Source organism: Nerophis lumbriciformis, linkage group LG33, assembly GCF_033978685.3.
Source record: "Nerophis lumbriciformis linkage group LG33, RoL_Nlum_v2.1, whole genome shotgun sequence".
NCBI lineage: Eukaryota > Metazoa > Chordata > Actinopteri > Syngnathiformes > Syngnathidae > Nerophis > Nerophis lumbriciformis.
Genome location: NC_084580.2, coordinates 2,714,600 through 2,742,392, shown reverse-complemented (window position 1 = coordinate 2,742,392; position 27,793 = coordinate 2,714,600). Strand labels below are relative to the sequence as shown.

The window sequence follows — 27,793 nt, the reverse complement described above, 5'->3', positions numbered from 1 at the left end:
GATTGGTTAGCTGTGTGACGCGTGCATTTGGCGCCATAGTTCCAAGAGGGAAGCAGCTATCCGCCGTATAACAAACACAGTAAAACGCCATTCTTCAATGCGATTTGGGGGATATATTCGAGGTTTTTCCGCGTCTTTGAAGATTTGAACTGTGTTCTCAACCCCCTGTTTTTTTTCGCTATCCACGATGTTTGTCACGGACATACGGAAGGAATTTTATGAAGTCGTGGCCAACCAGGTAGGTCGTTGAGCCAATTGTAAAGTTAGCTAGCTTTTGCTAGCATTTTTACTTATATTTGATATCTTTTGGAAACGCTATTGTGTTTACCTAACTTTGATGAACTCTTCTTCAGAGAGTGGCGCTCCTGGTGGCGTCAGATATCGACGCTCTGTGCGCCTGTAAAATACTTCAGGTAAGTTAACGTCTCGCCGTGGGAGAATATGTAATTTCACCTATTTGGGTTAAAAATATTTTTTGCAAACCAGTAATAATAATTTGCAAATGTGACGTTGTTGAGTGTCGACAGAGTAACCATGTTATACTCTTCCATATCAGTAGGTGGCAGCAAGTAGCTTTGTAGATGTCGGGAACATGGTTTGTCGTTTGATTGATTGATTGATTGAGACTTTTATTAGTGAAGTACATATTCCGTACAATTGACCACTAAATGGTAACACCCGAATACGTTTTTCAACTTTCAACAAGTCGGGGACCACTTAAATTGATTCATGATACAGATATATACTATCATTAAATACTATCATCATAATACAGTCATCACACAAGATAATCATCAGGGTATATACATTGAATTATTTACATTATTTACAATTCGGGGTGTGGAGGGGGGGGGGTTAGGTTCGGTTGTTATCATCAGTCAACAATTGAGAACAGAGAAATGGATATTGAAACAGTGCAGGTCTGACTTGGTAGGATATGTACAGCAAGTAGTGGACATAGAGAGAGAGAGAGATCAGAAGGCATAAGAAAAATTATCTACATTTGATTGTTTACATTTGATAATTAACAATCAGGAGAGGGTGTTAGTTTAGGGTTGAAGTTGCCTGCAGGTGTACTTTTATTGCGGTTTTGAAGGAGGATAGAGATGCCCTTTCTTTTATACTTGTTGGGAGCGCATTCCACATTGATGTGGCATAGAAAGAGAATGAGTTAAGACCTTTGTTAGTTCTGAATCTGGGTTTAACGTGGTTAGTGGAGCTCCCCCTGGTGTTGTGGTTATGGCGGTCATTTACGTTAAGGAAGTAGTTTGACATGTACTTCGGTATCAGGGAGGTGTAGCGTATTTTATAGACTAGGCTCAGTGCAAGTTGTTTTACTCTGTCCTCCACCCTGAGCCAGCCCACTTTAGAGAAGTGGGTAGGAGTGAGGTGGGATCTGGGGTGGAGGTCTAGAAGTAATCTGAATAGCTTGTTCTGGGATGTATGGAGTTTAGATTTGAGGGTTTTGGAGGTGCTAGGGTACCAGGAGGTGCATGTGTAATCGAAAAAGGGTTGAACGAGAGTTCCCGCTAGAATCCTCATGGTGCTTTTGTTGACCAGAGAGGAGATTCTATAGAGAAATCTCATTCGTTGATTGACCTTTTTGTTTACTTTGGTTGCCATTTTATCACAGGAAAGATTAGCCTCTAGAATGGAACCTAGGTAGGTGACCTCATCTTTCCGTGATCGCAATATGCAGACGACAGTGTGCAGGTAAAAAGGTATCTAATGCTTAAACCAAAAATAAACAAAAGGCGAGTGCCGCAAAGAAAAGGCATTGAAACTTAGGGAAGGCTATGCAAAACGAAACTAAAACTGAACTGGTTGCAAAGTAAACAAAAACAGAATGCTGAGCGACAGCAAAGACTTACAGCGTGTGGAGCAGACGGCGTCCACAAAGTACATCCGAACATGACACGACAATCAACAATGTCCCCGCAAAGAAGGACAGCGAAAACTTAAATAGTCTTGATTGCTAAAACAAAGCAGGTGTGGGGAATAGCGCTCAAGGAAGACATGAAACTGCTACAGGAAAATACCAACAAAACAGGAAAGGCCAAAATAGGAGCTCAAGACAAGAACTAAAACACTACACACAGGAAGACACCAAAAAACTCAAAATAAGTCACGGCGTGATGTGACAGGTCACGACAGTACACCTACTTTGAGACAAGAGTTATAGTGATGCATGGTTGGTTATGGTTTGAATTCATATACAACACTTGCAAGAACAACTTTTTATTGTCAATATCGGCTACTGAGTTTCATTTTTTGGTGGTGTGCCTCTGCATTTTTCAATGAAAAAAATGTGCTTTGGCTCAAAAAAGGTTTAAAAACACTGATCTAGCAAGCACTGTCACAAGCTACTTTGTTTTGGTTAGTTGTTGGCACTTAATAAAAACACCACTAGTTCGAGTCCGATAAGTAGACTGGTCTGTCTCATAATGTGGGACTACATGTTTAACGTTGCACCTTTTTACAATTTTGCACACACTCTTAATGCCCATTTTGGCATCAAAATATGTCAGTAAAAGTTGGTGTCCTGTATGTTTTTGTATTTTTTTTTTGTATCTCCAGGCCTTGTTCCACTGCGACCAAGTTCCATATACCCTTGTGCCGGTGGCAGGATGGCAGGATCTTGGCACTTCCTTCCTCGAACACAAAGAGCAAGTATGAAACCCCTTGTAATAAATAAACAATTAAATAATGGATAAATGAATGACCTATTTTCTCAATGATAGCTAATAATATGTCTTTTTATGTTGCCGTAGTTCAAATACTTTGTTCTCATCAACTGCGGTGCCAACGTTGACCTTCTTGAGATGCTGCAGCCGGACGATGACTCTATCTTCTTCGTTTGTGACACTCACCGGCCAGTGGATGTTATTAATGTTTACAATGATTCTCAGGTGATGGATAAAAATCACCCCTTAAGTTGGACTACAATTCAAGTAATGTTAAGTCAAACTTTGTGTTAATTACTTTTTCCCCGTAGATAAAACTTCTGATAAAACAGGACGATGACTTGGGCGTGCCTTCCTATGACGAAATCTTTCGTGATGATGAGGAGGAGGAAGGCGACGACTCTGGGAATGAAAGTGACGAAGGGTCCGAGCCATCTGGCAAGCGTAGGAGATTTGATGAGGTACTGCACATGCAGTTTACAGATATTGTGTGCTTAATCATGAAAAAGATGATCATGTAATTGACATTGAGATTGTGGGTTTTTTGCAGGGGGCTGTTGAGAGAAGAATAGAGAGGCAACGGGAGAAGAGGGAGTGGGAAGCACGCAGGTAAATTATTATTTTTATTTGCAGTGTCCTGCCGACAATGGGATATTTGTATTAATGTTTTTTTTAATCACAGGAGGGAAATCTTGTTTGATTACGAGCAATTTGAATACCATGGGACTTCTGTGAGTAAACTACTCAAACATATTTCTTAAGCATGTGTTCAGAATGAAATATGGCTTTTTGAAATCTTTCCTGTATCAGGCAGCAATTATGTTTTTTGAGCTGGCCTGGATGTTGACTAAAGACACTAAAGACATGCTCTGGTAAGTCTTTTTTTAATTAAAATACTATATATAAATGTAATGTAGCAAGGTATCCACGGGGTCTTCCATCCATCTTCTTCCGCTTATCCGAGGTCGGGTCGCGGGGGCAGCAGTCTAAGCAGGGAAGCCCAGACTTCCCTCTCCCCAGCCACTTCATCCAGCTCCTCCCGGGGGACCCCGAGGCGTTCCCAGGCCAGCCGGGAGACATAGTCTTCCCAACGTGTCCTGGGTCTTCCCCGCGGCCTCCTACCGGTCGGACGTGCCCTAAACACCTCCCTAGGGAGGCGTTCGGGTGGCATCCTGACCAGATGCCCGAACCACCTCATCTGGCTCCTCTCGATGTGGAGGAGCAGCGGCTTTACTTTGAGCTCCTCCCGGATGGCAGAGCTTTTCACCCTATCTCTAAGGGAGAGCCCCGCTACCCGGCGGAGGAAACTCATTTCGGCCGCTTGTACCCGTGATCTTGTCCTTTCGGTCATAACCCAAAGCTCATGACCATAGGTGAGGATGGGAACGTAGATCGACCGGTAAATTGAGAGCTTTGCCTTCCGGCTCAGCTCCTTCTTCACCACAACGGACCGATACAGCGTCCGCATTACTGAAGACGCCGCACCGATCCGCCTGTCGATCTCACGATTCACTCTTCCCTCATTCGTGAACAAGACTCCGAGGTACTTGAACTCTTCCACTTGGGGCAAGATCTCCTCCCCAACCCGGAGATGGGACTCCACCCTTTTCCGGGCGAGAACCATGGACTCGGACTTGGAGGTGCTGATTCTCATCCCAGTCGCTTCTCACACAGCTGCGAACCGATCCAGTGAGAGCTGAAGATCCTGGCCAGATGAAGCCATCAGGACCACATCATCTGCAAAAAGCAGAGACCTAATCCTGCAGCCACCAAACCAGATCCCCTCAACGCCTTGACTGCGCCTAGAAATTCTGTCCATAAAAGTTATGAACAGAATCGGTGACAAAGGGCAGCCTTGGCGGAGTCCAACCCTCACTGGAAACGTGTCCGACTTACTACCGGCAATGCGGACCAAGCTCTGGCACTGATCATACAGGGAGCGGACTGCCACAATCAGACAGTCCGATACCCCATACTCTCTGAGTACTCCCCACAGGACTTCCCGAGGGACACGGTCGAATGCCTTCTCCAAGTCCACAAAACACATGTAGACTGGTTGGGCAAACTCCCATGCACCCTCAAGGACCCTGCCGAGAGTATAGAGCTGGTCCACAGTTCCACGACCAGGACGAAAACCACACTGTTCCTCCTGAATCCGAGGTTCGACTATCCGGCGTAGCCTCCTCTCCAGTACACCTGAATAGACCTTACCGGGAAGGCTGAGGAGTGTGATCCCACGATAGTTAGAACACACCCTCCGGTTCCCCTTCTTAAAGAGAGGAACCACCACCCCGGTCTGCCAATCCAGTGGTACCGCCCCCGATGTCCACGCGATGCTGCAGAGTCTTGTCAACCAAGACAGCCCCACAGCATCCAGAGCCTTAAGGAACTCCGGGCGGATCTCATCTACCCCCGGAGCCTTGCCACCGAGGAGCTTTTTAACTACCTCAGCAACCTCAGCCCCAGAAATAGGAGAGCCCACCACAGACTCCCCAGGCACTGCTTCCTCATAGGAAGACGTGTTGGTGGGATTGAGGAGGTCTTCGAAGTATTCCCTCCACCGATCCACAACATCCGCAGTCGAGGTCAGCAGAACACCATCCTCGCCATACACGGTGTTGATAGTGCACTGCTTCCCCTTCCTGAGGCGGCGGATGGTGGTCCAGAATTGCTTCAAAGCCGTCCGGAAGTCGTTTTCCATGGCCTCACCGAACTCCTCCCATGTCCGAGTTTTTGCCTCTGCGACCGCTGAAGCCGCACACCGCTTGGCCTGTCGGTACCTGTCCGCTGCCTCGGGAGTCCTATGAGCCAAAAGAACCCGATAGGACTCCTTCTTCAGCTTGACGGCATCCCTCACCGCCGGTGTCCACCAACGGGTTCTAGGATTACCGCCACGATAAGCACCAACTACCTTGCGGCCACAGCTCCAATCAGCCGCCTCGACAATAGAGGCGCGGAACATGGTCCATTCGGACTCAATGTCCAGCACCTCCCTCGTGACATGTTCAAAGTTCTTCCGGAGGTGGGAATTGAAACTCTCTCTGACAGGAGACTCTGCCAGACGTTCCCAGCAAACTCTCACAATGCGTTTGGGCCTGCCAGGTCTGTCCGGCATCCTCCCCCACCATCGCAGCCAACTCACCACCAGGTGGTGATCGGTAGAAAGCTCCACCCCTCTCTTCACCCGAGTGTCCAAAACATGAGGCCGCAAATCCGATGACACAACTACAAAGTCGATCATGGAACTGCGGCCTAGGGTGTCCTGGTGCCAAGTGCACATATGGACACCCTTATGTTTGAATATGGTGTTCGTTATGGACAATCTGTGACGGGCACAAAAGTCCAATAACAAAACACCGCTCGGGTTCAGATCCGGGCAGCCATTCTTCCCGATCACGCCTCTCCAGGTTTCACTGTCGCTGCCAACATGAGCATTGAAGTCCCCCAGTAGAACGAGGGAATCACCCGGGGGAGCACTCTCAAGTACTCCCTCGAGTGAATCCAAAAAGGGTGGGTACTCTGAGCTGCGGTTTGGCGCGTAAGCGCAAACCACAGTCAGGACCCGTTCCCCCACCCGAAGGCGAAGGGAAGCTACCCTCTCGTCCACCGGGTTGAACTCTAATGTACAGGCTCTGAGCCGGGGGGCAACAAGAATTGCCACCCCAGCCCGTCGCCTCTCACTGCCGGCAACGCCAGAGTGGAAGAGAGTCCAGCCCCTCTCGAGAGAACTGGTTCCAGAGCCCTTGCTGTGCGTCGAAGTGAGTCCGACTATATCTAGTCGGAACATCTCCACCTCGCGCACTAGCTCAGGCTCCTTCCCCCCCAGCGAGGTGACGTTCCACGTCCCAAGAGCTAGCTTCTGTAGCCGAGGATCGGACCGCCAAGTGCCCTGGCCTCGGCTGCCGCCCAGCTCACATCGCACCCGACCTCTATGACCCCTGCTATGGGTGGTGAGCCCATTGGAGGGGGGACCCACGTTGCCTCTTCGGGCTGTGCCCGGCCGGGCCCCATGGGGACAGGCCCGGCCACCAGGCGGTCGCGATCGTGCCCCACCTCCGGGCCTGGCTCCAGAGGGGGGCCCCGGTGACCCGCGTCCGGGCGACACGCAAACTCCTCTACCACGTTAAGGTGGCAGCTCAGAGAGGAGCCACGGGGTCTTAAAAGTCTTAAATCAAACAATTTGTATTTAAGCCCTAAAATATCTAAAATTCTCCCTAAAATCTCATAAAGGTCTTAAATACAAATTTGAAAGGTCTTAGAAATCTATTTATGTTACTTTTATTTAAAACGTGCATAAACTTCTTGCTTTTAAATGTTTTGATTTTTGAGGATGCTATAACGTAACTACAAAACGAAATTAAAGCAGGCTACCTGTGCTGCCCGTTCAGAATTACCCACATACAACCTAGTGTGCTGTGCGCATGCAGCGATGTGTTGTTACAGCTTAGCGTAGCAGCGGAGAAAACTTCAGGAAAGCTCACAGCAAAGCCAAATTAAATGCATAAGATGAGTAAGTGCAATTTCAACAGTGTGGCTCCAGGATGATCAATTTAATGCATGCTTTCAGCCGGTGGATGGAAACGTATTAAGTGTTTAGCACCCGGATGTGGAGCCATCGAGGGCGGAAGCGTGGTGGTGAAAGTGAATAGAATGATGATGTAAAAGTAAAAAAAATCCAGGCTAACTCTGTGTCAAAAGATGCTGAAACGCCACAACACTTGCACAGTTATACAAACATCAACTTAACCCCTTCTCAAAGAAGTGTTATGTGGGTAAAGTGGCACCAATTGCTGCAGGAGATCAATATGAGATGTTTACTAGTGAAATCCTGCTATTACCGTACATACAGTAAGCACGGGCTAATTTATCTGTGCCAGTAGTGTACTCACAGCAGTAAAACTGTTAAAAAACATAATTTTCCTATATTTATATGTATTTATTCCAATAATTTTAGGTCAGCTTCTCATGCATAATCTATTTTCCAAGTTTATACAGCAACTGACATTAAATACAGGTTGTCTCTTTAATGCTTACACTCAGGTTATGGTGCGGTGAGGAAAGCAAGGAAGATTTTGGAATGTCAATCTTGTCATGCTTGGATAAAAAGTAGTCCTTGTTTATTAGAAATATGTGTTCAAAAAAGTCACAAAAACAGGTAAAATGTGTTCATACATACTAGATTAAAAATGAGCTGAGCAAATTTGAATTCTATCCACATTATTCACATCCAAACTATGTTTGAGGCTTGCAAGCCATAATCACCTTCTTTCTTTCTAGACAATCGCTCTGTATGCACTCTCTGTTTTTCACAACTTTGTGCAGATACAGTAGTACTTTAGTACTGTAGATGTTTTTATTTGTTTGCTCAATTCTGACAGCCGCAAAAGTACTGTAGATGTTTTTATCTGTTTGCTCAATTCTGACAGCCGCAAAAGTACTGCAAAAGTTAACCATTTAGCTTTAGCAGAAATGCTTACACTTCCTTCTATAGACAATATATTGTTGTGCTTTCCAATACCATTGCTGATGTTATGGTTGTTACATGAAAACACTTGGTACCTTTTGCAAGAAAACAGATCCATGGCAAATGTGAAAAATGGCTGTTATGATGTTTGCTAATATTGTTTTCAATTAGTTTACAATAGAGAAGCTTTTGGTGTATTTAGGTAGCTTAACCATTTTGTTTACAAGCACAAATTAATTTACTTACTTGCAATTCATTCCACCCGTCTGAGTTTTCTTTATCTTTGAACTTTTTTGTCCGTATGGATATTAAATGGTCTTAAATTATATTCATTATGGTCTTAAATTTGACCCTGTGTAGATTACTGTGGATTCAACTGTGCAGACAAGTAAAAACTGGAGTTGTCTTTTGTTTTGCAGGTGGGCTGTCATTGGACTCACAGATCAGTGGATTCACGATAAAATTACACAGTGAGAAATGTTTATAGTGTGTAAATTGAACTTCTTTTGTAGTAGTGTTGGTCTAACATTCAGTTTATTAGAAGGCGGAAGTGATGTTAGGGGTGGGAATTGCAGGATAATGAAATGGGATCAAAATATAGCAATTCTCCATACACCCCTCACATATCTACAACCCTTTTATATTTTCCAGATCTATACATTGTTCTTTTATTTTCCAATCAATATAGCGTTTGTTTTTTCATAAAGGGAGATATAATATCAATATTTATATACAAAAAAAAATCTTGCGTCATGCATTTTCTAGAATCTGGATCATTCTAGCGCACCATCACATTTATTGGCAGTGTTATCTCCCAGAGCGCACCTACAGTGTGCTTAAAATAGGTTCTGTTATTTTTGATCGCACTTCTATACAGCCCAGAATAGGTGACACAGATTATAGTTGTGTGCTGCATGTTTCTCAACATAGCAGAAACCACAACAAGTTGGAGCATGATGACATGGATGTGCAGTAAATGAGTGTCTCCAGGGGACAGCCAGTAGTACATGCAAAAACTTTATTAAGATAAGGTGGTCTGCACCACTTTTTCACTTATTATCAATTGCGCTTGCTGTCTTAGTAGATCACCTGCGACACACTCACTAATACTACCGTACACACAATTTTATAGTTTCCACACGCCTTTTAGCGAATGTTATTTAGCAAGTGTTAACATAAAGGTTGAGATGTTATCAAATTCTTGCATGTAATTCAACTTTGAATACATAATTTAATTCATGCTCCATAATTTTGAGTGTCAAGCAGAAATAAATGAGACAATGTACTTGATATTGGTGTATTGATAGAGTACAGTGATATGACTGTTTCTGTCTTTCTCTCTCTTTTACTCCGTTAGTATGAAGTACGTAACAGACATCGCCACAATGCAGCGACATGTTTCCCGGCATAACCACCGTAACGAGGATGAGGAGAACTCCCTTTCCATTGACTGCATGAGGATCTCCTTTGAGTACGAGTATCCTTGATACATTTGAGGAGAATTTTATTTAGTTTTTTTTTTAAGCTTTTAGCTTTTTGTAGTACTTCTTGCCTTAACCTTGCTCTTCAGCCTCCGTCTCACCCTCTACCAGCACTGGTCTCTGTACGATAGCATCTGTAATTCATGTTACACCTCCTGCCACTTCAAGCTTTGGACGTTGAACGGCCAGAAGAAGCTGCAGGAGTTCTTGGCCGACATGGGGTAAGTTGTACACAGCAAAATGCAGATGACCCGGAAAAGCCACTGATACTGTTTCTTTATAAAAGTTTGCCTCTGAAGCAAGTGCGGCAAAAGTTCATCTCCATGGACTTGTCCATCAAAGAGAACCTGCGGGACGTCATTGAAGAGTCTTCTAATAAATATGGGTACTGGTGTGGTGAAGATTAAGCAATATAAATTCTGTAGGGATGCATTTACTTACTCTTTTCACTGAAAATGGCAGCATGAAAGATATCCGTATCCAAACATTTGGTGTCCACTTCGGCTTCAAGAACCGTTTCCTGGCCAGCGATATGGTGCACTCTACCACCGCACTACTGGAGAGCACGGAAAAGGACGAGAGTGACACAGATAACTTCATCAAGGCACTGGATTCTCTTTCAAGGTAAGAATGTAAACTTTATAGGGATTTCAATCTTAGAGGAAATTATGATTCGAACCTATACCGATCCTTGGAGTGATGATTTGATTCAGAATCAAATCTCAATTCAAACCTATTCTTGATTGACAATTTGACATACAATACTAGGGAAGTATTATTGTGGGAAAATTATTTGCAAACACGTACCGTATCTCAATCTGTGTGTCTGTAATCCAATTCACATGTCTGTATACCGGTACATACATTTTTGTGTCTGTATCTCCAGCTGTGTGTGTAATTAGATCTGCGTGTATGTTATAATTTGTGAGTTTGTATTATTTTTTATCTATCTGTAAAAAAAATCAGTTTGTCCATATTTCTTGGTGTGTGTTTGTGTGTGTGTGTGTGTGTGTGTGTGTGTGTGTGTGTGTCCATAATCAGAATTGTGTGAAGCAAAAACCATCGATTGGCTGTCTATTTACACCTGTTTTTTGCGACACTTCTGCTGTGAGATATTTGTCTATGATTACAGTGATCTGATCATGTACAAAGATTTGTCTGCAGCTTCATCTTTTCTTTCCTTACACTATCCTGTAGTCGGTGCCTTGCTTGTGTTGGCGTCGAAGCCAAGAACAACAGATCCCCCACTCCCCCTCATTTCGGTCGCTATCATTACTGATAACTTATTTGAGTACAAAATACTTCTGACAACTAAGTTACTACTAAAACACAAACTTTTATTTACAGCAAGTGGTTCAAGTCCATTGTTCTTGTCTGCAATGCTAAGAGTGTGTGTGTGTGTCGCCTACTAGTGATGAGTATAAGGAAAGAAAAGGTGAAGTTGCAGACACATTTTTGTACATGTTCAGATTTCTCTATCCACACAGACTTTTCTTGGCAGAAATCTAGCTAAAGTCATGTGTAAAAACAGGGTATCCGCGGTGTCTTAAAAAGTCTTAAATCTTATAAAAGGTCTTAAATACCATTCTGAAAGGTCTTAAAAATCTATTAACATTACTTTTTTTTAAAACATGCATAAACGTCAGTCTTGCTTTTGAATGTTTCGATTTTTGAGGACGCTATAAGGTAACTGCAAAACGGAACCAAAGTAGGCTCCCTCTGCTGACCGGTCAGAATATATCGCGCATCATCAGTAAGTGTGATGTGCTTAGCTTAGCATAGCAGCGGAGAAAACTAAAGGAAAGCCCACTGCAAAGCTGAGTTACTTGCATAAGATGGCTAAGTGCAAGTTCAACGATTTATGGCCCCAGAATGATCAATTTAATGTATGCTTGAAGCCAGTGGATGGAAACGCACAAAGTGTTTAATACCCAGATGTGGAGCCATCGAAGAGGGAAGCATCTGTAAACATTGCAGTGAAAGTGAATGATAATCCATCCATCCATTTTCTGCCACTTGTCCATTTCGGGGGCACGGGGTGCTGGAGCCTATGTAAAAGTAAAAAATCTGTGATGAGTCTGTATCAAAAGATGCTGACACGCCACAAACACTTGCACAACTACAGTATACAAGGATCAACTTACCGGTAATCCCCCCAAAAAAGTGTTATGTGAGTAAAGTGGCGCTAATTGCTGAAGGAAATCAATATGAAATGTTTCCTAGTGAAATCATACTATTAAATACTGTAAGCACACACCAATTTATTTGTGCTATTAGTGGACTAACAGCAGTAAAACTATAAAAAAAAAACATAATTCTCATATATATTAATATGCAATATTTTCAGGTCTGCTCATCATGTCTAACCTTTTCTCCAATATAATACAGCAACTGACATTAAAAGCTATAAAGGTTGTCTGTTTAGTTTTTACACTCAGTTTATGGTGGGGTGAGGAAAGCTAGTAAGATTTGCGAATGTCATCTTGTCAGGCTTAAATAAAAATCCTTGTGTTTTAGCAATATGTTATCTAAAAAGTCACAAAAACAGGTTAAAATGTATTCACACGTTACTGATACAAAATGAGCAAAGCAAATTTAAATGTTAACCTCATTATCCACATCCAAATTATGTTTGGGCTTGCAAGCCATAATTGCCTTCTTATCCACATCCAAATTATGTTTGAGGCTTGCAAGCCATAATCGCCTTCTTTCTTTTTAGAACGTTTCTCTGTTTGCACTCTCTATTTTTCACAACTTTGTGCAGATACAGTAGTACTGTAGATGTTTTTATCTGTTTGCTCAATTCTGACAAATGCAAAAACACTGCAAAAGTTAACCATTTAGCTTTAGCAGAGATGCTAACAGGCCCTTTCACAGACAAAATGTTGTACTTTACCATTGCTGACATTCTGGTGGTTGTTTTATGAAAACACTTGATATGAGGCACACTGCACTTTTTGCAAGAAAACATATATATGGCAAATCTGAAAAATTGCTGTTATGATGTTTGCTAATATTTTTTCAATTAGTTTACAATAGAGAAGCTTCTGGTGTTTTTAGGTACGGTAATCCATTGTGTTTTCCAATGTGAAAGAGCAGTGAATGAATTCATATACTTACAATTAATTCTGGCCCTCTGATTTTCCTTTGTCTTTGTAATATTTGTGTTTGTATGGTCTTAAATAATTTTCATATGGTCTTTAAAAAAGTCTTAGATTTGATGTGTTGAAACCTGCAGACACCCTAAAAAGACGAGGGTTCGGGCTTCACACAGATCTAAATATGCAAAAGTCTTGTGTAAATAGACAGCCTATCAAGGGTTCTTGCTTCACAACTCTCATTAAGAACACACATTTTTTTTACACCAAAAACATTTTTTTTATACAGATCAAAATACGGACAGATTTTTTTTTTTTACCCACAGACAAATTATAATAAGGACACATAAATTAAAACACACACAAGCGAATCTGATTACATACACACAGACTCAGATACAGACACAAATTAATACAGAAATGGGATTTTTATAAAAAACACACAGATTGAAATACAATAATTTTGCTTAGTATTTAAAAAAAAAAAAGAAGCTAGAATAGACAAACAGAAATTGTTATACTACCGGTACTTTAAAAAGTGGTTATTTTAAAGAAAAATCAGCTCATAAGGTTCAATCAAGTGATTGTAAATTTGTAAATACCCAAAGAGGATGCAATCCTTTGTATCTTTCGTATTATTTGTCTGAACTCAATAAAATGCTCAACAATTGTAGATTTCAGCATGTTAAAAGTATTACAAACACCGTTTCCATATGAGTTGGGAAACTGTGTTAGATGTAAATATAAACGGAATACAATGATTTGCAAATCATTTTCAACCCATATTCAGTTGAATATGCTACAAAGACAACATATTTGATGTTCAAACTGATAAACATTGTTTTTGCAAATAATCATTAACTTTAGAATTTGATGCCAGCAACACATGACAAAGAAGTTGGGAAAGGTGGCAATAAATACTGATAAAGTTGAGGAATGCTCATCAAACACTTATTTGGAACATCCCACAGGTGTGCAGACTAATTGGGAACAGGTGGGTGCCATGATTGGGTATTAAAACAGCTTCCCAAAAAATGCTCAGTCTTTCACAAGAAAGGATGGGGCGAGGTACACCCCTTTGTCCACAACTGCGTGAGCAAATAGTCAAACAGTTTAAGAACAACGTTTCTCAAAGTGCAATTGCAAGAAATTTAGGGATTTCAACATCTACGGTCCATAATATCATCAAAAGGTTCAGAGAATCTGGAGAAATCACTCCACGTAAGCGGCATGGCCGGAAACCAACATTGAATGACCGTGACCTTCGATCCCTCAGACGGCACTGTATCAAAAACCGACATCAGTCTCTAAAGGATATCACCACATGAGCTCAGGAACACTTCAGAAAACCACTGTCACTAAATACAGTTTGCCACTACATCTGTAAGTGCAAGTTAAAGCTCTACTATGCAAAGCGAAAGCCATTTATCAACAACATCCAGAAACGCCCCCGGCTTCTCTGTGCCCGAGATCATCTAAGATGGACTCATGCAAAGTGGAAAAGTGTTCTGTGGTCTGACGAGTCCACATTTCAAATAGTTTTTGGAAATATTCTACATCGTGTCATCCGGACCAAAGAGGAAGCGAACCATCCAGACTGTTATCGACGCAAAGTTTTCCCCTGCTTATTTCAGCAAGACAATGCCAATTATGGCGTCACATTAGTGCCAAAAATCCGAGCGCATAAAAACTGTTATCGCGCGCTGATTCTCCACTTCGTGCGCGCGCGACACCCTTTTGCGCGCGCGTGGTGCCTTTTTGCGCGCGCGACGCCTTTCTGCGCGCTCTCTGTGTACGCCTGGCATCTCTCCTCGCGCTGTCATGTTTCTTTTTGGCACTTTGGGGGCGGGTATGCTTAGACGGCCCCTCCTTTCTGATTGGCTCTGAGCATTTTTCACATGACCAATCATTCTCCAGTGTAGCAACGTTGTAGCCATCTTACCTCGGACATCTAACCTCAATCATTACATTGATGTCAATGGTACATGTACTAATTAAATTACCATAACTTGCTCGATTTTCGACCAATTTACAAACGGTTTGCATTGTCACAAATCTTATTACATGTAGATATGACATAGGATGCTGTACCTGTTGAAATTACCTCTTTCGCTTAAAAAAAAAAATGACTTAATTGTGCAACATAGTTGTGTAGGGTCAGTGTTAGTCAGTTCTCTGATTATTTTAAACTGTTTCAGAATACATTATTAAAAGCTATTTTTAACATTTTAAAAACAAAATTCAAAGATTATTTCATTAATTTTATGGCTGAATCAAAAGAAATTCCATAAATTAGAAAACAAATGTTCAAGAAGAAGTGAAAATATAAAATAATGTTATGGTTGGATGTTATTACTGGTGGACCAGCTCTGGCTGAAAGATGTGATTATGGTGTTTGTTGTCTTATTATTTATTTGGGTCACATTTTGTATTACCCTGTATTGTGTTTATGTGGTATGAAATAACCTTCATCAGCGCGCGACATTTTTTTATCCACTTCTTCCTCCGTAAATCTTGATACATATTGACGATGACCCGCCCTGCTATACTTCTGATTGGCTCTGAGCATTTTTCAGCATTTTTCGCCTGACCAATCAGAAAGAAGGGGCCATCTAAGCATACCCGCCCCCAAAGTGCCAAAAAGAAACATGACAGCGCTAGGAGAGATGCCAGGAGTACACAGAGAGCGTGCAGAAAGGCGTCGTGCGCGCGCGCAAATAGGCACCGCGCGCCCACAGAAAGGCACTGCGCGCGCAAAAGGGTGTCGCGCGCGCGCACGAAGTGGAGAATCAGCGCGCGATAACAGTTTTTATGCGCTCGGATTTTTGGCACTAATGTGACGCCATAGCCAAGCCACATTCAGCACGTGTTACAACAGCGTGGCTTCATAAAAAAAGAGTGCGGGTACTTTCCTGGTCCGCCTGCAGTCCAGACCTGTCTCCCATCGAAAATGTGTGGCGCATTATGAAGCGTAAAAGACGACAGCGGAGACCCCGTACTGTTGAACGACTGAAGCTCTACAAAAAACAAGAATGGGAAAGAATTCCACTTTCAAAGCTTCAACAATTAGTTTCCTCAGTTCCCAATCGTTTGAGTGTTGTTAAAAGAAAAGGTGATGTAACAGTGGTGAACATGCCCTTTCCCAACTACTTTGTCACGTGTTGCAGCCATAAAATTCTAAGTTAATTATTATTTGCAAAAAAAAAATAAAGTTTATGAGTTTGAACATCAAATATGTTGTCTTTGTAGTGCATTCAATTGAATATGGGTTGAAAAGGATTTGCAAATCATTGTATTCCGTTTATATTTACATCTAACACAATTTCCCAACTCATACGGAAACGGGGTTTGTACAACAATTTTGTATCTTAACTGACTTGAAATATTTAATGCACTTGGTCAGTTATGTAGTGTAGCACACTCATACATATCATTATACAAATGTATGCTTTCATGACAGGACATGCCTTGATATCTACTTTATCCCAGTCTGATGTGATCTTACAGTTTGAATGGGTTAAATTTTTTGGCCACTCATTTAAGACATGCACATGAATTTGGTAACAAAATTAAGGTGAAAGTTTAACAAACACAAAGTATTAATGAAGTATAAAAATACATACAACCAGTGATTACGTCTCTTTTTTGAGGGAATCTTGTGTAGGCTTTAGTGTGTGTCAATAAGACACTCACATACTACATGGGAGACATTAGCGCTGTTAGTGCAGCGATCGTAACATAACGACATTGAATATGTCATGTTAAGCTATTTCTCATCTGGAAAATTGTAGAATTAAAGTGTGCCCAAACATTTGCAGTCATTTCAGATGGGGCTGACTGTACTCCTTTTGTATTGATGCTAAAATGTTAACATCTAAAGTACGCTAGCTTACTCAAGTACCGTATTTTTCGGAGTATAAGTCGCCCCGGAGTATAAGTCGCACCGGCCGAAAATGCATGATAAAGAAGGGAAAAAACATATAAGTCGCACTGGAGTATATAAGTCCCATTTTTGGGGGAAATTTATTTGACAAAAGCCAACACCAAGAATAGACATTTGAAAGGCAATTTAAAATAAATAAAGAATAGTGAACAACAGGCTGAATAAGTGTACGTTATATGACGCATAAATAACCAACTGAGAACGTGCCTGGTATGTTAACGTAACATTATGGTAAGAGTCATTCAAATAACTATAACATATAGAACATGCTATACGTTTACCAAACAATCTGTCACTCCTAATCGCTAAATCCCATGAAATCTTATACGTCTAGTCTCTTACGTGAATGAGTTAAGTAATATTATTTGATATTTTACGGTAATGTGTTAATAATTTCTCACATAAGTCGCTCCTGAGTATAAGTCGCACCCCCGGCCAAACTATGAAAAAAACTGCGACATATAGTCTGAAAAATACGGTACCTTGTTAGAATAAAACACGGAAACCATTACCTAACAAACAGTACGCACAGCAAATAAGCGCGCAGGTGGCTTGGAAACATTTTTGATAATCGATTCTTAAAAATGTTTGGAACAATTTTGAGTCTGAATAAATAAGACTCGCGATTCAGATGTGAATAGATTTATTTTTTTCAGCACCCCTTGTACCTTTGGTTTTAATGAAATGACTACCACACCTCTGATGTCTGGTCTCACTTGTAGGAGTAACCTGGAACGTCTGCACTCAGGCATGGACCTGGCTAAGAAGAAGCTGATGGCCATACAGCAAACCGTTGCCAGCTGCATTTGCACCAACCTCATCTTGTCTCAGGGACCGTTCCTCTACTGCTATCTCATGGAGGTACACCTGACTCACCATCGTGCATATTTGCTAGCTGCACATCAACCTCCGCTGAATAATCCTGTTTGTTATTGTGCAGGGCACCCCTGATGTAAAGGTTTTTTCAAAGCCCATGGCCTTGACTCTGCTCTCCAAGTACCTCCTTAAAGCATTTGTCCATTCAGTGAGTATCTCAAAGCTATACTGGATCCACTAAGTTTGCAAAAAATCATCTCTTCCTGGGTGCTGTTTATCTTCTACTTTCTTAGATTACATATTATGGTCCGATGTTTTGAACATTATCACGGTCATACTAATGTAAATAGAAGTTAACCACTACAAGCTTTAAAACAATAATTTATCAACTTTGTAGATGTAATGAAGAACATATTGTGACTGCTGAAGATGAGGGGAAGTCACGCATCACAATTTTTAGAACTCCTAACACTCAGATAAGTAAAAAAAAAAAAAAAGTTAACTTATTAGAACTGAGCACAAAACATTCAGTAAGCACAAACCTCAGGTTGTACACACGCACAAAAAAATTTTGATTTATAAAACCCTGCTGAGCACACTTGTATGCACCTCTCCAGTGTCATCCCACATCCAACCATAAATAGTCATGCTATTTTAGTTCATGAATATGGTGATGATTTGAAGGATCTCGTGTTAGACTGTCAATGACAAAAGACAGCAACTCCGAAAAAGAAGACAATATTTTCAGATTGGTGCTTATTACGTTGAGCACAGTAACAAGGTTATTTTTGGAAGGCTAAGTAACGTCATATCTAATTCAAAATAATTGGAATTTGAATGTCAATATTTGACCAATCATAGTGTCTGCTCCACCGTGACTGAGAACTGTTGCTGACATGAAGAAAACATGTTCTTCTGTGTGCCAAGTTTTTGTCCAAATAATTATAGTATTTAATATTTATATGTATTTATTTTGTCAAGTAATCAAAGTAGATATTTTGTTTAATGACACAAGTAGTCCTGAGCAATATTTAACACTCTTGTGGGTAATTTGCATGCATACGAGATGATTTCAATATAGTATTTACAATATAAATGTGTTTTTTGTACAATTGTTAATCTTAAAAAAAATAACAATAACAATATTCTTGATATATGCTGTGTGAGATTGAAACATTTCACCAAAGTCTAAATGTATTGAAAAAATGAAATCATTACATGACATTATGTTAAGAAATATTGCTACAATTCATATTTTTGTCTTTAGTCTAAGAAAATACTTTTCACTGTTTGACTACACATAAAGTTAAAGCTGCATACAGTGTTGTCATTCAATTGAAAATGAGCAAAATAAACAATATTCAATGACCTTATTTGCAAAGACATTATAACCGCATTTTGATATCTCAACTCTAACAAGTATGTGTGCATATATATATATATATATATATACCGGTGTATATATATATATATATATATATATATATATATATATATATATATATATATATATATATATATATATATATACCGGTATATATATAAATACTCCCATGTGTATGTATATGTGTGTGTGTGTATTTATATATTTTTTTAGTTTTTTCAATCCATACCAACTTAGTAATGTGTATACAGTATATTGTATAATGTATGTTTTGTTATGTATTTTTTAGTGTACATGTGTTTTTACATGTGAACATGAGCTTTATTTTGTGGTAACACCATTGAACGTTGCTGATTCCCGTGTCTGATCAATTTTGCATGAGCTGTACGCATGATGGAAAGGGTGCGTATCATTTCCGCATTCCATTTTTCCATAAATACCAATGTTTGCGGTAAAAGTTACTTAAGCACATCTCACTTCATTTTAAGCAACTTTTTTGTATGCAGCTAACTTTATAAATGAGGCCCCAGGTTGTCTACTATTCACTCTTAAAGGAAATTGCACTTTTAGGGGGATTTTGCCTATCATTCACAATCCCTAATGTGAGACAAGAACACATATATTTTTTCTCTTTTTTTTAAATTCATTCTATACATTTTTGGCTTGTACCGGTACTACATGGCTAACATCATATATAATGGGATTAATCCTTGATCTATCCATAAGAGCCCTCTTAAAAATCTTCTAAAAACCGCCAACAAAAGTCTATTTAGATGTCGTGGCGTGCATTTTAACCAAGTATTAGCGTCATTGTTATTATAAGAGAGGTAGCTAGCTTATGTAGCTATTGATATGCTGAGCCGGTGAGCTGCTGCATTGTCTCTGAGTTGTTAAAAGTTTGTGCTGGATTATAAATCATGCCTCTCACTTGTATAGTAGGCTATGGCCATAAAACGAGAAGTTGGTCAACTTTGACATTAAATTCAGCACATGATTGACACGAAAATACGTATTTTGTGTATTTTGTTGAAGTGAATAGCAATCGTGATGCAATGTAAAATCAATGCTCCGCTGTAGTGCTTAAAATGACCAAAATATGTGAATATTAAACGTTATTAATAATCTGCCTGTTACTACATTACATATATACTTACAGCATTTACTGTTTATAAAATGTTGATGGAGGCTTTTGGATGGTTTTAGAGCGCTTAATAAGTGGAATATATCGAATCCCATTACCTACATTGTTAGCCGTGTACTACGAGACATCCATCCATCCATCCATCCTTTTTCTACCGCTTATTCCCTTCGGGGTCACGGGGGGCGCTGGAGCCTATCTCAGCTACAATCAGGCGGAAGGCGGGGTACACCCTAGACAAGTCGCCAGTAATTACAAAATTAGAATGCATAAAAATGAGAAAAGTGTTCTGGTCGCACATAGGGATTGTGAATGAGAAGCAATTAAAAAAAAAAAAAAGTCCAGTTTCCTTTTAACTCTGGAAGACATTCCCTTAACGATAATGTTAAACAAACCTGACTTTGTAGTCTGTTCTTTAAGTATTGATTAATGTAGCCATCTTGTACTGATTAGACAGGGCAGAGATGCATCTTTTATGGTGACGTCACACAAACTTATTGAGTTAATCCTTTAGAAATGTGGACTGAGTTGACTTGTCCCCAGATACGCTTAGGTCTTGTGTGTGACATGCATGATGGCAGGCCAGTTTCTTTGCCGTTTCAAGACAAATTTGGTCTGTTTCTGATTTGTACATTTTCAAGGACATTCCACCCAACAGGATTACAGTCAATGTTTGTCATCATGTTGTTTTTTGTTTGTCAGACAAGGAATAAGCGATGCAAACTGCTTCCTCTCATCATGGCTGCTCCTAAAGATGTTGAGAAAGGGACCATCCTCATCGTGGGAATCCCACCTGAGACAGAGACGTCTGATAAGAAAAAGTACATTTAAAATTGAACTGTTTAAAATTGTTTTTATTGAATGGTATTATTGTGATGAGGTGGCGACTTGTCCAGGGTGTACCCCGCCTTCCGCCCAAATGCAGCTGAGATAGGCTCCAGCACCCCCCGCAACCCCAAAAGGCACAAGCGGTAGAAAATGGATGGATGGATGGTATTATTTAAAAAAATACTGATTGTAGCATTGTATACTGTAACTGCAAGGAGTATTCATGAGAAAGCTCTTTTTTGCAGGTGTAATTTTACCTTTTCTGGCAGGGCATTATTACTATAATCTATTTCTCTGCTGTGTTCTCAGTTTCTTTGGCAGAGCATTTGAGAAAGCTGCAGAGAACACCAGTTCCAGAACTCTCCATGACCACTTTGACACATCCAGTAAGTTAAAACCTTATTATTTAGTTTGAATCTTTATTGAACACTAGAGGGTAGCAGTGTTTAATTTCAAGTAGAAAACCAGCACTGTAAAGTTAGGCAATGAGGTAATAGAATTGTTTAACTGTTTTGAGTGTTAAATGAAAATCAAAATATCCCCAAAGTACTTCCAATTTAATAGATATCAGAAAGTTTATTTTCCTCGTTTAAAGCCAGTGTATAAACATGTACATGCCCAAGTGACATGTGCTGTTTGCTTGTAGAACGACACACATTAAGTTTGCATTGTATTGACTGTTCCTGTGCAGTCATTGAACTGAAGACAGAAGACCGCAGCAAGTTCTTGGACGCACTCATCACCCTCCTGTCCTGAAACTTTCATTTATGTGAGTGGGACTGATATATTTTAACAAGTCTGAATGCTGTTAGTCCGGTGTGATGTGAGTAGCGCTAATCTGAGTATTTTGTTTGTTTTAGTTTGTCCTGTTTTTTTTATCTGTGTATATTGTACAGTGAGTTTCTAATTGTGTGGATGATTTTATTGGTTCTCTTAAATACAGGACATTTGCCATTTTATTCTCGTCTGTATATGGCTTTCATTAAATGCAATATTTTCAAACGTGTTTAATAAATCATAACATCTTACTTAAATCCTTTACAAACTGACATATACACAGTATTTTATTTTTGCTTATTTGCCACAAGCCCTATCCATCTTGACTGCAAGTGATCATTAACAGTTCAGTGCTTCAATACACTTCAATTTACGCCTTGATCTCAATCAAAGACTTACTGAAATTGAATGAACTTGATCTAAGCTCAGATCACGCAAACCAAAGGTGAGCGAGCACATGCATCCTTGCTGCACACAAGAGCGAGAATGCAGGTCAGACGTCCCGGTGCTGATTTGCTGTCGGCCCATAGCACCACTTGAAAGCAAAGGGGGGCATGGATGGGGGGGGGTGCTGTCCAGCTGTGAGACTGGTAATTGGGATCCTTATCGCTCTTCCATATGGGTGAGATTGAGAAAGCTGGAGCGGATTTACACAGTGCTGATCCCTGGCCAAAACATTAAGTACACATTGCTCCAGCTAATAGAAGTAATACTTTCTTTGTATTAAGTGAAATTATTTAATGTAAATGCTGTAATTATTCTGGTGTTGAGTCACCTTAGCCACAAAAACAGCAAGTCATTAAAGTGACTGTTTGCAATTTGTTTAAAAGTTACGTTTTTCAAACCAAAAACATGTAACAGGAACACAAACGTTTCGCTTATGTTACCATTAACGAATTGAAAGAACATATTTATTAAAAATTAAATATATACTGTATATATTTAACAATTACTAATTATATAGAATAAAAATTTAGTTGGGCAGCACGGTGGAATTGGGGTTAGTGCATGTGCCTCACAATACGAAGGTCCTGGGTTCGATCCTGCACTCGGGATCTTTCTGTGTGGCGTTTGCATGTTCTCCCCGTGACTGCGTGGGTTCCCTCCGGGTACTCCGGCTTCCTCCCACCTCCAAAGACATGCACCTGGGGATAGGTTGATTGGCAACACTAAATTGAACCTAGTGTATGAATGTGAGTGTGAATGTTGTCTGTCTGATTGTGTTGGCCTGCGATGAGGTAGCGACTTGTCCAGGGTGTACCCCGCCTTCCGCCCGAATGCAGCTGAGATAGGCTCCAGCACCCCCCGCGACTCCGAATGGGACAAGCGGTAGAAAATGGATGGATGGAAAATTTAGTCGGCCCATGTAAAAGGTCTGGTGTAAATTGCTGTCACTCATGATTGTCTCATACACACTTCCATGCCCGAAGCATGTCAACGTGCCCAAAAGCAGTCCCAGAGAAGAAACTAACAATTTGCGGTCCTGTTGATGTAACGATAGGCTATACATATTTTTTTTATACATTTAATAATAGCTAATGTTGGTAATGTTGCGAATTGCCTAATCACAATCATTAGCTGACAACATACATTACCACTGTGTGTTACATGGAGTGTAGTTTGCGTGCTCAACGCTGCTGGAAGAGGGTATGATATAATGCTTACAACCCTTTCTAAAGTTAGGGTCCTCGAGGCTATCGCATAAGAGTTGCAAAACTTTTATATAACAAGTTTTTTTTTTCATTAATAATTATTTGGAGTTCATGAGAAAGTGGAAATTACAACATACCTCTCTTTGACAACATTGCCTTTTTCCAACAAGTATATTAAAAGACCGTAGCAACAGACCTAATGCTGTAAGAGCAGCAAGAAGCAAACTGCCCAGCCACTGATTGGTTGATTGTAAATGAGAAAAACACTCAATCCTCCACCAGGCGCTAGCTCCCAACAATAAAGAATCCTTGGGGAAAAAAAATCAAAATCCAGACAATGATCCTAAAATCGAATCACTTTTTGAGTATCCCCTTTATGGCATGTCCTGAAAATCTCATCAAAATGTGTCCATAACTTTGAGTTATGTGGCTACCTGACAAATTACATACAGTATACCTGGGTGCTTGCTTACAGCCACAGTTGTTAATGACCACTTTTTTGCTTTAATTAGATATCCTTGGACTATAGGAGAGAATGACCGTTAATTGAATAGGAACATTAATTGGAGCATGTATGGTATAGTATTACGGTACTCAATTTACTGTAGTACTTGAGACACTTTAAAAAGTTTTTTTTTTACTTAATGCAAACACTGGGAAACATAAATTAAAATTCACAAATGACTTAATATAAAAAATGATTAAGTAGTTACAGTATTTCCAAATCCACCTGTTTGCCTCATGTGGCGATCTTGCCTTAGCCGTCAATCACTTGCCTCCATGCCAACCCACCCTTCCTCCCCCATCCCCCCTCATACTCCCCTTAGGCATACACCTCTGCCGATGAGGGGCCACTGCCCTTTCCGCCACTCTGCGTGTGAGGAATGTGGCATGCAGCACACACACTTGGGGGAAATAGACCCTCACAAGGCATGATCATGCAGCCATGTAGTGATCTGGGCAAGCCTCTCAGACTGTCCTGTTGCTTTTATTCCAGAGTTGCACAGTGGGAGCTTGGGCAGAGGAGGAGGGGCGGCGGTGTTTTATGTCTCTGTTTTTTGTTTTTTTGTTTTTGACATTGCTTATTTTAGGGCAAGTGTCAATATCAAACGTATTAATCATCAAATTTATGGTATGCAACACTTGCATTGGCTAACCCAACCAATACACGGTCCTTATGAAAGACAATGTAATGCAGCTTTGATATGTAATATGATTGGCCAGTGGAATATTTATTTCCATGTTTCTTAAGTCAGAGTTTTTGATACAGCACTTATAATACACTTATATTGGATCTTACTCAGATGTGTACTTGAAAATCCCATATTATAGTATATTTTTTAAAGGATTTTAAATCAATGTTATCGGCCTCAAAATTGTATATTGGAAATCTGTTGGCCAAAATCTAACCTTTTTATAAGTTGTTTTAGTAAGCGCTACTTATATTAGCTGTTTTATGTGTCTATAACTTTAATGCTAATGAGCTAAAGCGTGTGTGACTTAGATCAGGGATTCTTAGCCTTTTTGGCCTTTTTAATTGTATTCAATAATTAAATCTAACAGGATAAATCTTGTGAAATTACATGAAACAATGTGTTAATCAGAAAGATTAATATCCAGGCTTAGGTCACCAATCAATCAATCAATCAAGCTGTATTTATACAGCCCATTTCATGCAGAGGCAAATGGTAACACAAAGTGCTTTACGCCAGTAAAAAATAAATCCCACAGGCCCGGTCAGGCTGATTACACAATAAATACTAATGAAATATAGAACAAAAGATGAGGCTCATAAAAATTAAAAAAATAAATACATACAATTACTCAGTGCTAAAATGTATGTACAGATGACAAACAGATATTTTTGGCGGTCCAAAAACACGCACTGACTTAGAAAAGTGCTATTGTGCATTTTATTCTTGTTTATACTGTAACTCTGCACTTGTCCAACGTTAAAGATGCCATACATAAAATACAGCAATGATATGAGTTGGGATGGAAATATAAACTTAGTCACATTTTAACAGCAACATAATGCTAGGTTAGCCTACGGAAAAACAAAAAAAGAAAACTTACATTTTCCACATCTAACTGATGGATATTTGGCAGCGTTTCAGGTTTTATTTGAACAACATGTAGTGAAGCTTGATTTTTTTAATATATTTTTTCCCTTCGTGAAGTTAAGGGGCGTATACATTGGGCAGGCTCATCTATCTGTTAGCGCACTGATGCCCTATGTAGCCTTTAACCTCCCAAGCCCTTTCACTGTTGTATTGCTGTTCTTGACAATTTTTGAGTCAGTCAGAAGGAATCAAACATACCAGGGGACCTATTAGACAAAATCAACTTTTGTTACCTATTGGTACTTGTACCTCTCCAGATGGAGAGGAGCCAGATGAGGTGGTTCGGGCATCTGGTCAGGACGCCACCAGAACGCCTCCCTAGGGAGGTGTTTAGGGCACCACGGGGAAGACCCAGGACACGTTGGGAAGACTATGTCTCCCAGCTGGCCTGGGAACGCCTCGGGATCCCCAGGGAGGAGTGGCTGGGGAGAATGAAGTCTGAGCTTCTCTGCTTAGGCTGCTACCCCTGCGACCCGACCTCGGATAAGCGAAAGAAGATGGATGAATGGATGGATGGATGGTACCTGTTTTTGTGTTTTTAGGACCTGCATAAATTGTGACAATTTGAAATAAAACCATGGAGGCAGCCGTTGCTACGGGCCATTTGATCCCTGTGCAAGTGGTGCAGGAGTCTGGTTCGCATTGCCGGTGTTGTAATTTATGGATTATATAGTTCATGTGTGATGATCATTCATAATTTGCATACTTGATTTAATTGCTGATAAATTAATCTATTATTATTTACAGTTAAAAAGAGTTAAAAGGGAATTGATTTTCTTTATACATGTATTTGATATTGATTATTTGAGAAACACTGACACTGAATTGAGTTGTTTTCTACTTCATTGCGACTTGTCCAGGGTGTACCCCGCCTTCCGCCCGATTGTAGCTAAGATAGGCTCCAGCGCCCCCCGTGACCCCGAAGGGAATAAGCGGTAGAAAAAATGGATGGCCATGTTCCACAATTTATTGCGGCAAACCGGATGTTAAAAAAGACCGGGAGCAGGTGAATTGTGGTTGTTGAGATTGAGCATTACGAGCCAACGGGTGAATGAATGAACGACAGATGATAACAAGATAAAGGGATCGTTTTGTACCGTTTTGTATGCCCATTTTTCCTTATATAAAGTACAACTTTATTTACACATTTCCGACGTCCTGTCCAATACTTTGATCGTAGTTAATCTACAGCCGGTACTAAGTCAGACATGTTCCCAGTGGGCGTTGGAGTCCGCCAAGGCTGCCCTTTATCACCGGTCCTGTTCATTATCTTTATGGACAGAATTTCTAGGCGCAGTCAGGGTGTGGAGGGATTCCAGTTTGGTGGTCAGAAGATCACATCTCTGCTTTCTGCAGGTGATGTGGTCCTGTTGGCTTCATTGGGCTGGGACCTTCAGCCATCACTGGGACGGTTTGCAGCCAAGTGTGAAGCTGCTGGCATGAGGATCGACACCTCCAAATCTGAGGCCATGGTTCTCAGTCGGCACAGGGTGGACTGCACCCCTCGGGTCGGGAGTGAAGTTTTGCCTCAAGTGGAGGAGTTCAAGTATCTTGGGGTCTTGTTCACGAGTATGGGGAAACGGAACGCGAGATTGACAGACGCATTGATGCAGCGTCGGCAGTAACGCAATTACTGCACTGGTCTGTTGAGGTGAAGAAGGAGCTAAGCCAGAAGGCGAAGCTATCCATTTACCAGTCAGTCTACATTCCTACCCTCACCTATGGTCACAAGCTTTGGGTAATGACCAAAAGGACATGGTCGCGAATACAAGTGGCAGAAATGAGTTTTCTCCGCAGGATGTGTGGGATCACCCTTAGGGATAGGGTGAGGAGCTCGGTCATCGGGAGAGATGAAGAGTAGAGCCGCTGCTACTTCACAACGAGAGGAGCCAGCTGAGGTGGCTCGGGCATCTACAACGGATGCCTGCCTCCTGGACGCCCTTCTGGTGAGGTGTTTCGGGCATGTCCAGCCGGGAGGAGGCTTCGGGGCAGACCTAGGACATGTTGGAGAGACTATAGCTGTGTCCCAATTCAGGGTCTGCATCCTTCGGAGGACCCGGGCTACACAGCCTCAGAAGGCTGGACCTTCGGAGGCACCTCCGAAAGATGCGTCACCCGTTGTTAAATGGGACAGTCTAGCCTGCGGAGGATACTTACATTTGAAAGTGCATTCGCTGCCGCTGCTTGTATTTGCCGCCATCGTCAAAAAGATCCGGGTTAAACAAAGGCGCGCAATGCATCTTGGGATATGGGAGGCCACGAAGGATAGTCGCGGTGCATCCTCTGAATACAGGAAAAAGGAGGGCACATTCGTCGGCTGCATTTGGAGGAGCCTTCGAATTTGAATGAATTGGGACAGCCTTCGCGCAGCGTTGTGACGTAAGCGGCCTTCAAATTCGCCCTTC

General features: G+C 41.0%; 1 protein-coding gene across 1 annotated transcript; it reads left to right on the top strand.

Annotated features, from left to right (window-relative positions):
• The first annotated feature begins 14 nt into the window (after positions 1 to 14).
• On the top strand, positions 15 to 21,861 carry cdc45 (CDC45 cell division cycle 45 homolog (S. cerevisiae)). Its single transcript, XM_061928634.1, has 18 exons — positions 15 to 238; positions 354 to 413; positions 2,578 to 2,670; positions 2,772 to 2,909; positions 2,996 to 3,145; positions 3,235 to 3,293; positions 3,367 to 3,415; positions 3,495 to 3,556; positions 8,568 to 8,618; positions 9,506 to 9,625; positions 9,719 to 9,850; positions 9,916 to 10,014; positions 10,092 to 10,253; positions 17,393 to 17,531; positions 17,611 to 17,694; positions 20,711 to 20,829; positions 21,146 to 21,222; positions 21,528 to 21,861. The coding sequence occupies exons 1-18, from the start codon at positions 188 to 190 to the stop codon at positions 21,590 to 21,592; spliced, it is 1,710 nt and encodes a 569-aa protein (XP_061784618.1). The 5' UTR covers positions 15 to 187; the 3' UTR covers positions 21,593 to 21,861.
• The last annotated feature ends 5,932 nt before the right edge of the window (positions 21,862 to 27,793 follow it).

Bases quoted from the DNA above. Each gene is read 5' to 3' on its own strand.
- cdc45 (XM_061928634.1), top strand. From the start codon at position 188: ATGTTTGTCACGGACATACGGAAGGAATTTTATGAAGTCGTGGCCAAC. The intron at 17,532-17,610 runs GTACACCTGACT...GTTATTGTGCAG, and splicing joins TCTACTGCTATCTCATGGAG to GGCACCCCTGATGTAAAGGT. The intron at 17,695-20,710 runs GTGAGTATCTCA...TTTGTTTGTCAG, and splicing joins TTAAAGCATTTGTCCATTCA to ACAAGGAATAAGCGATGCAA.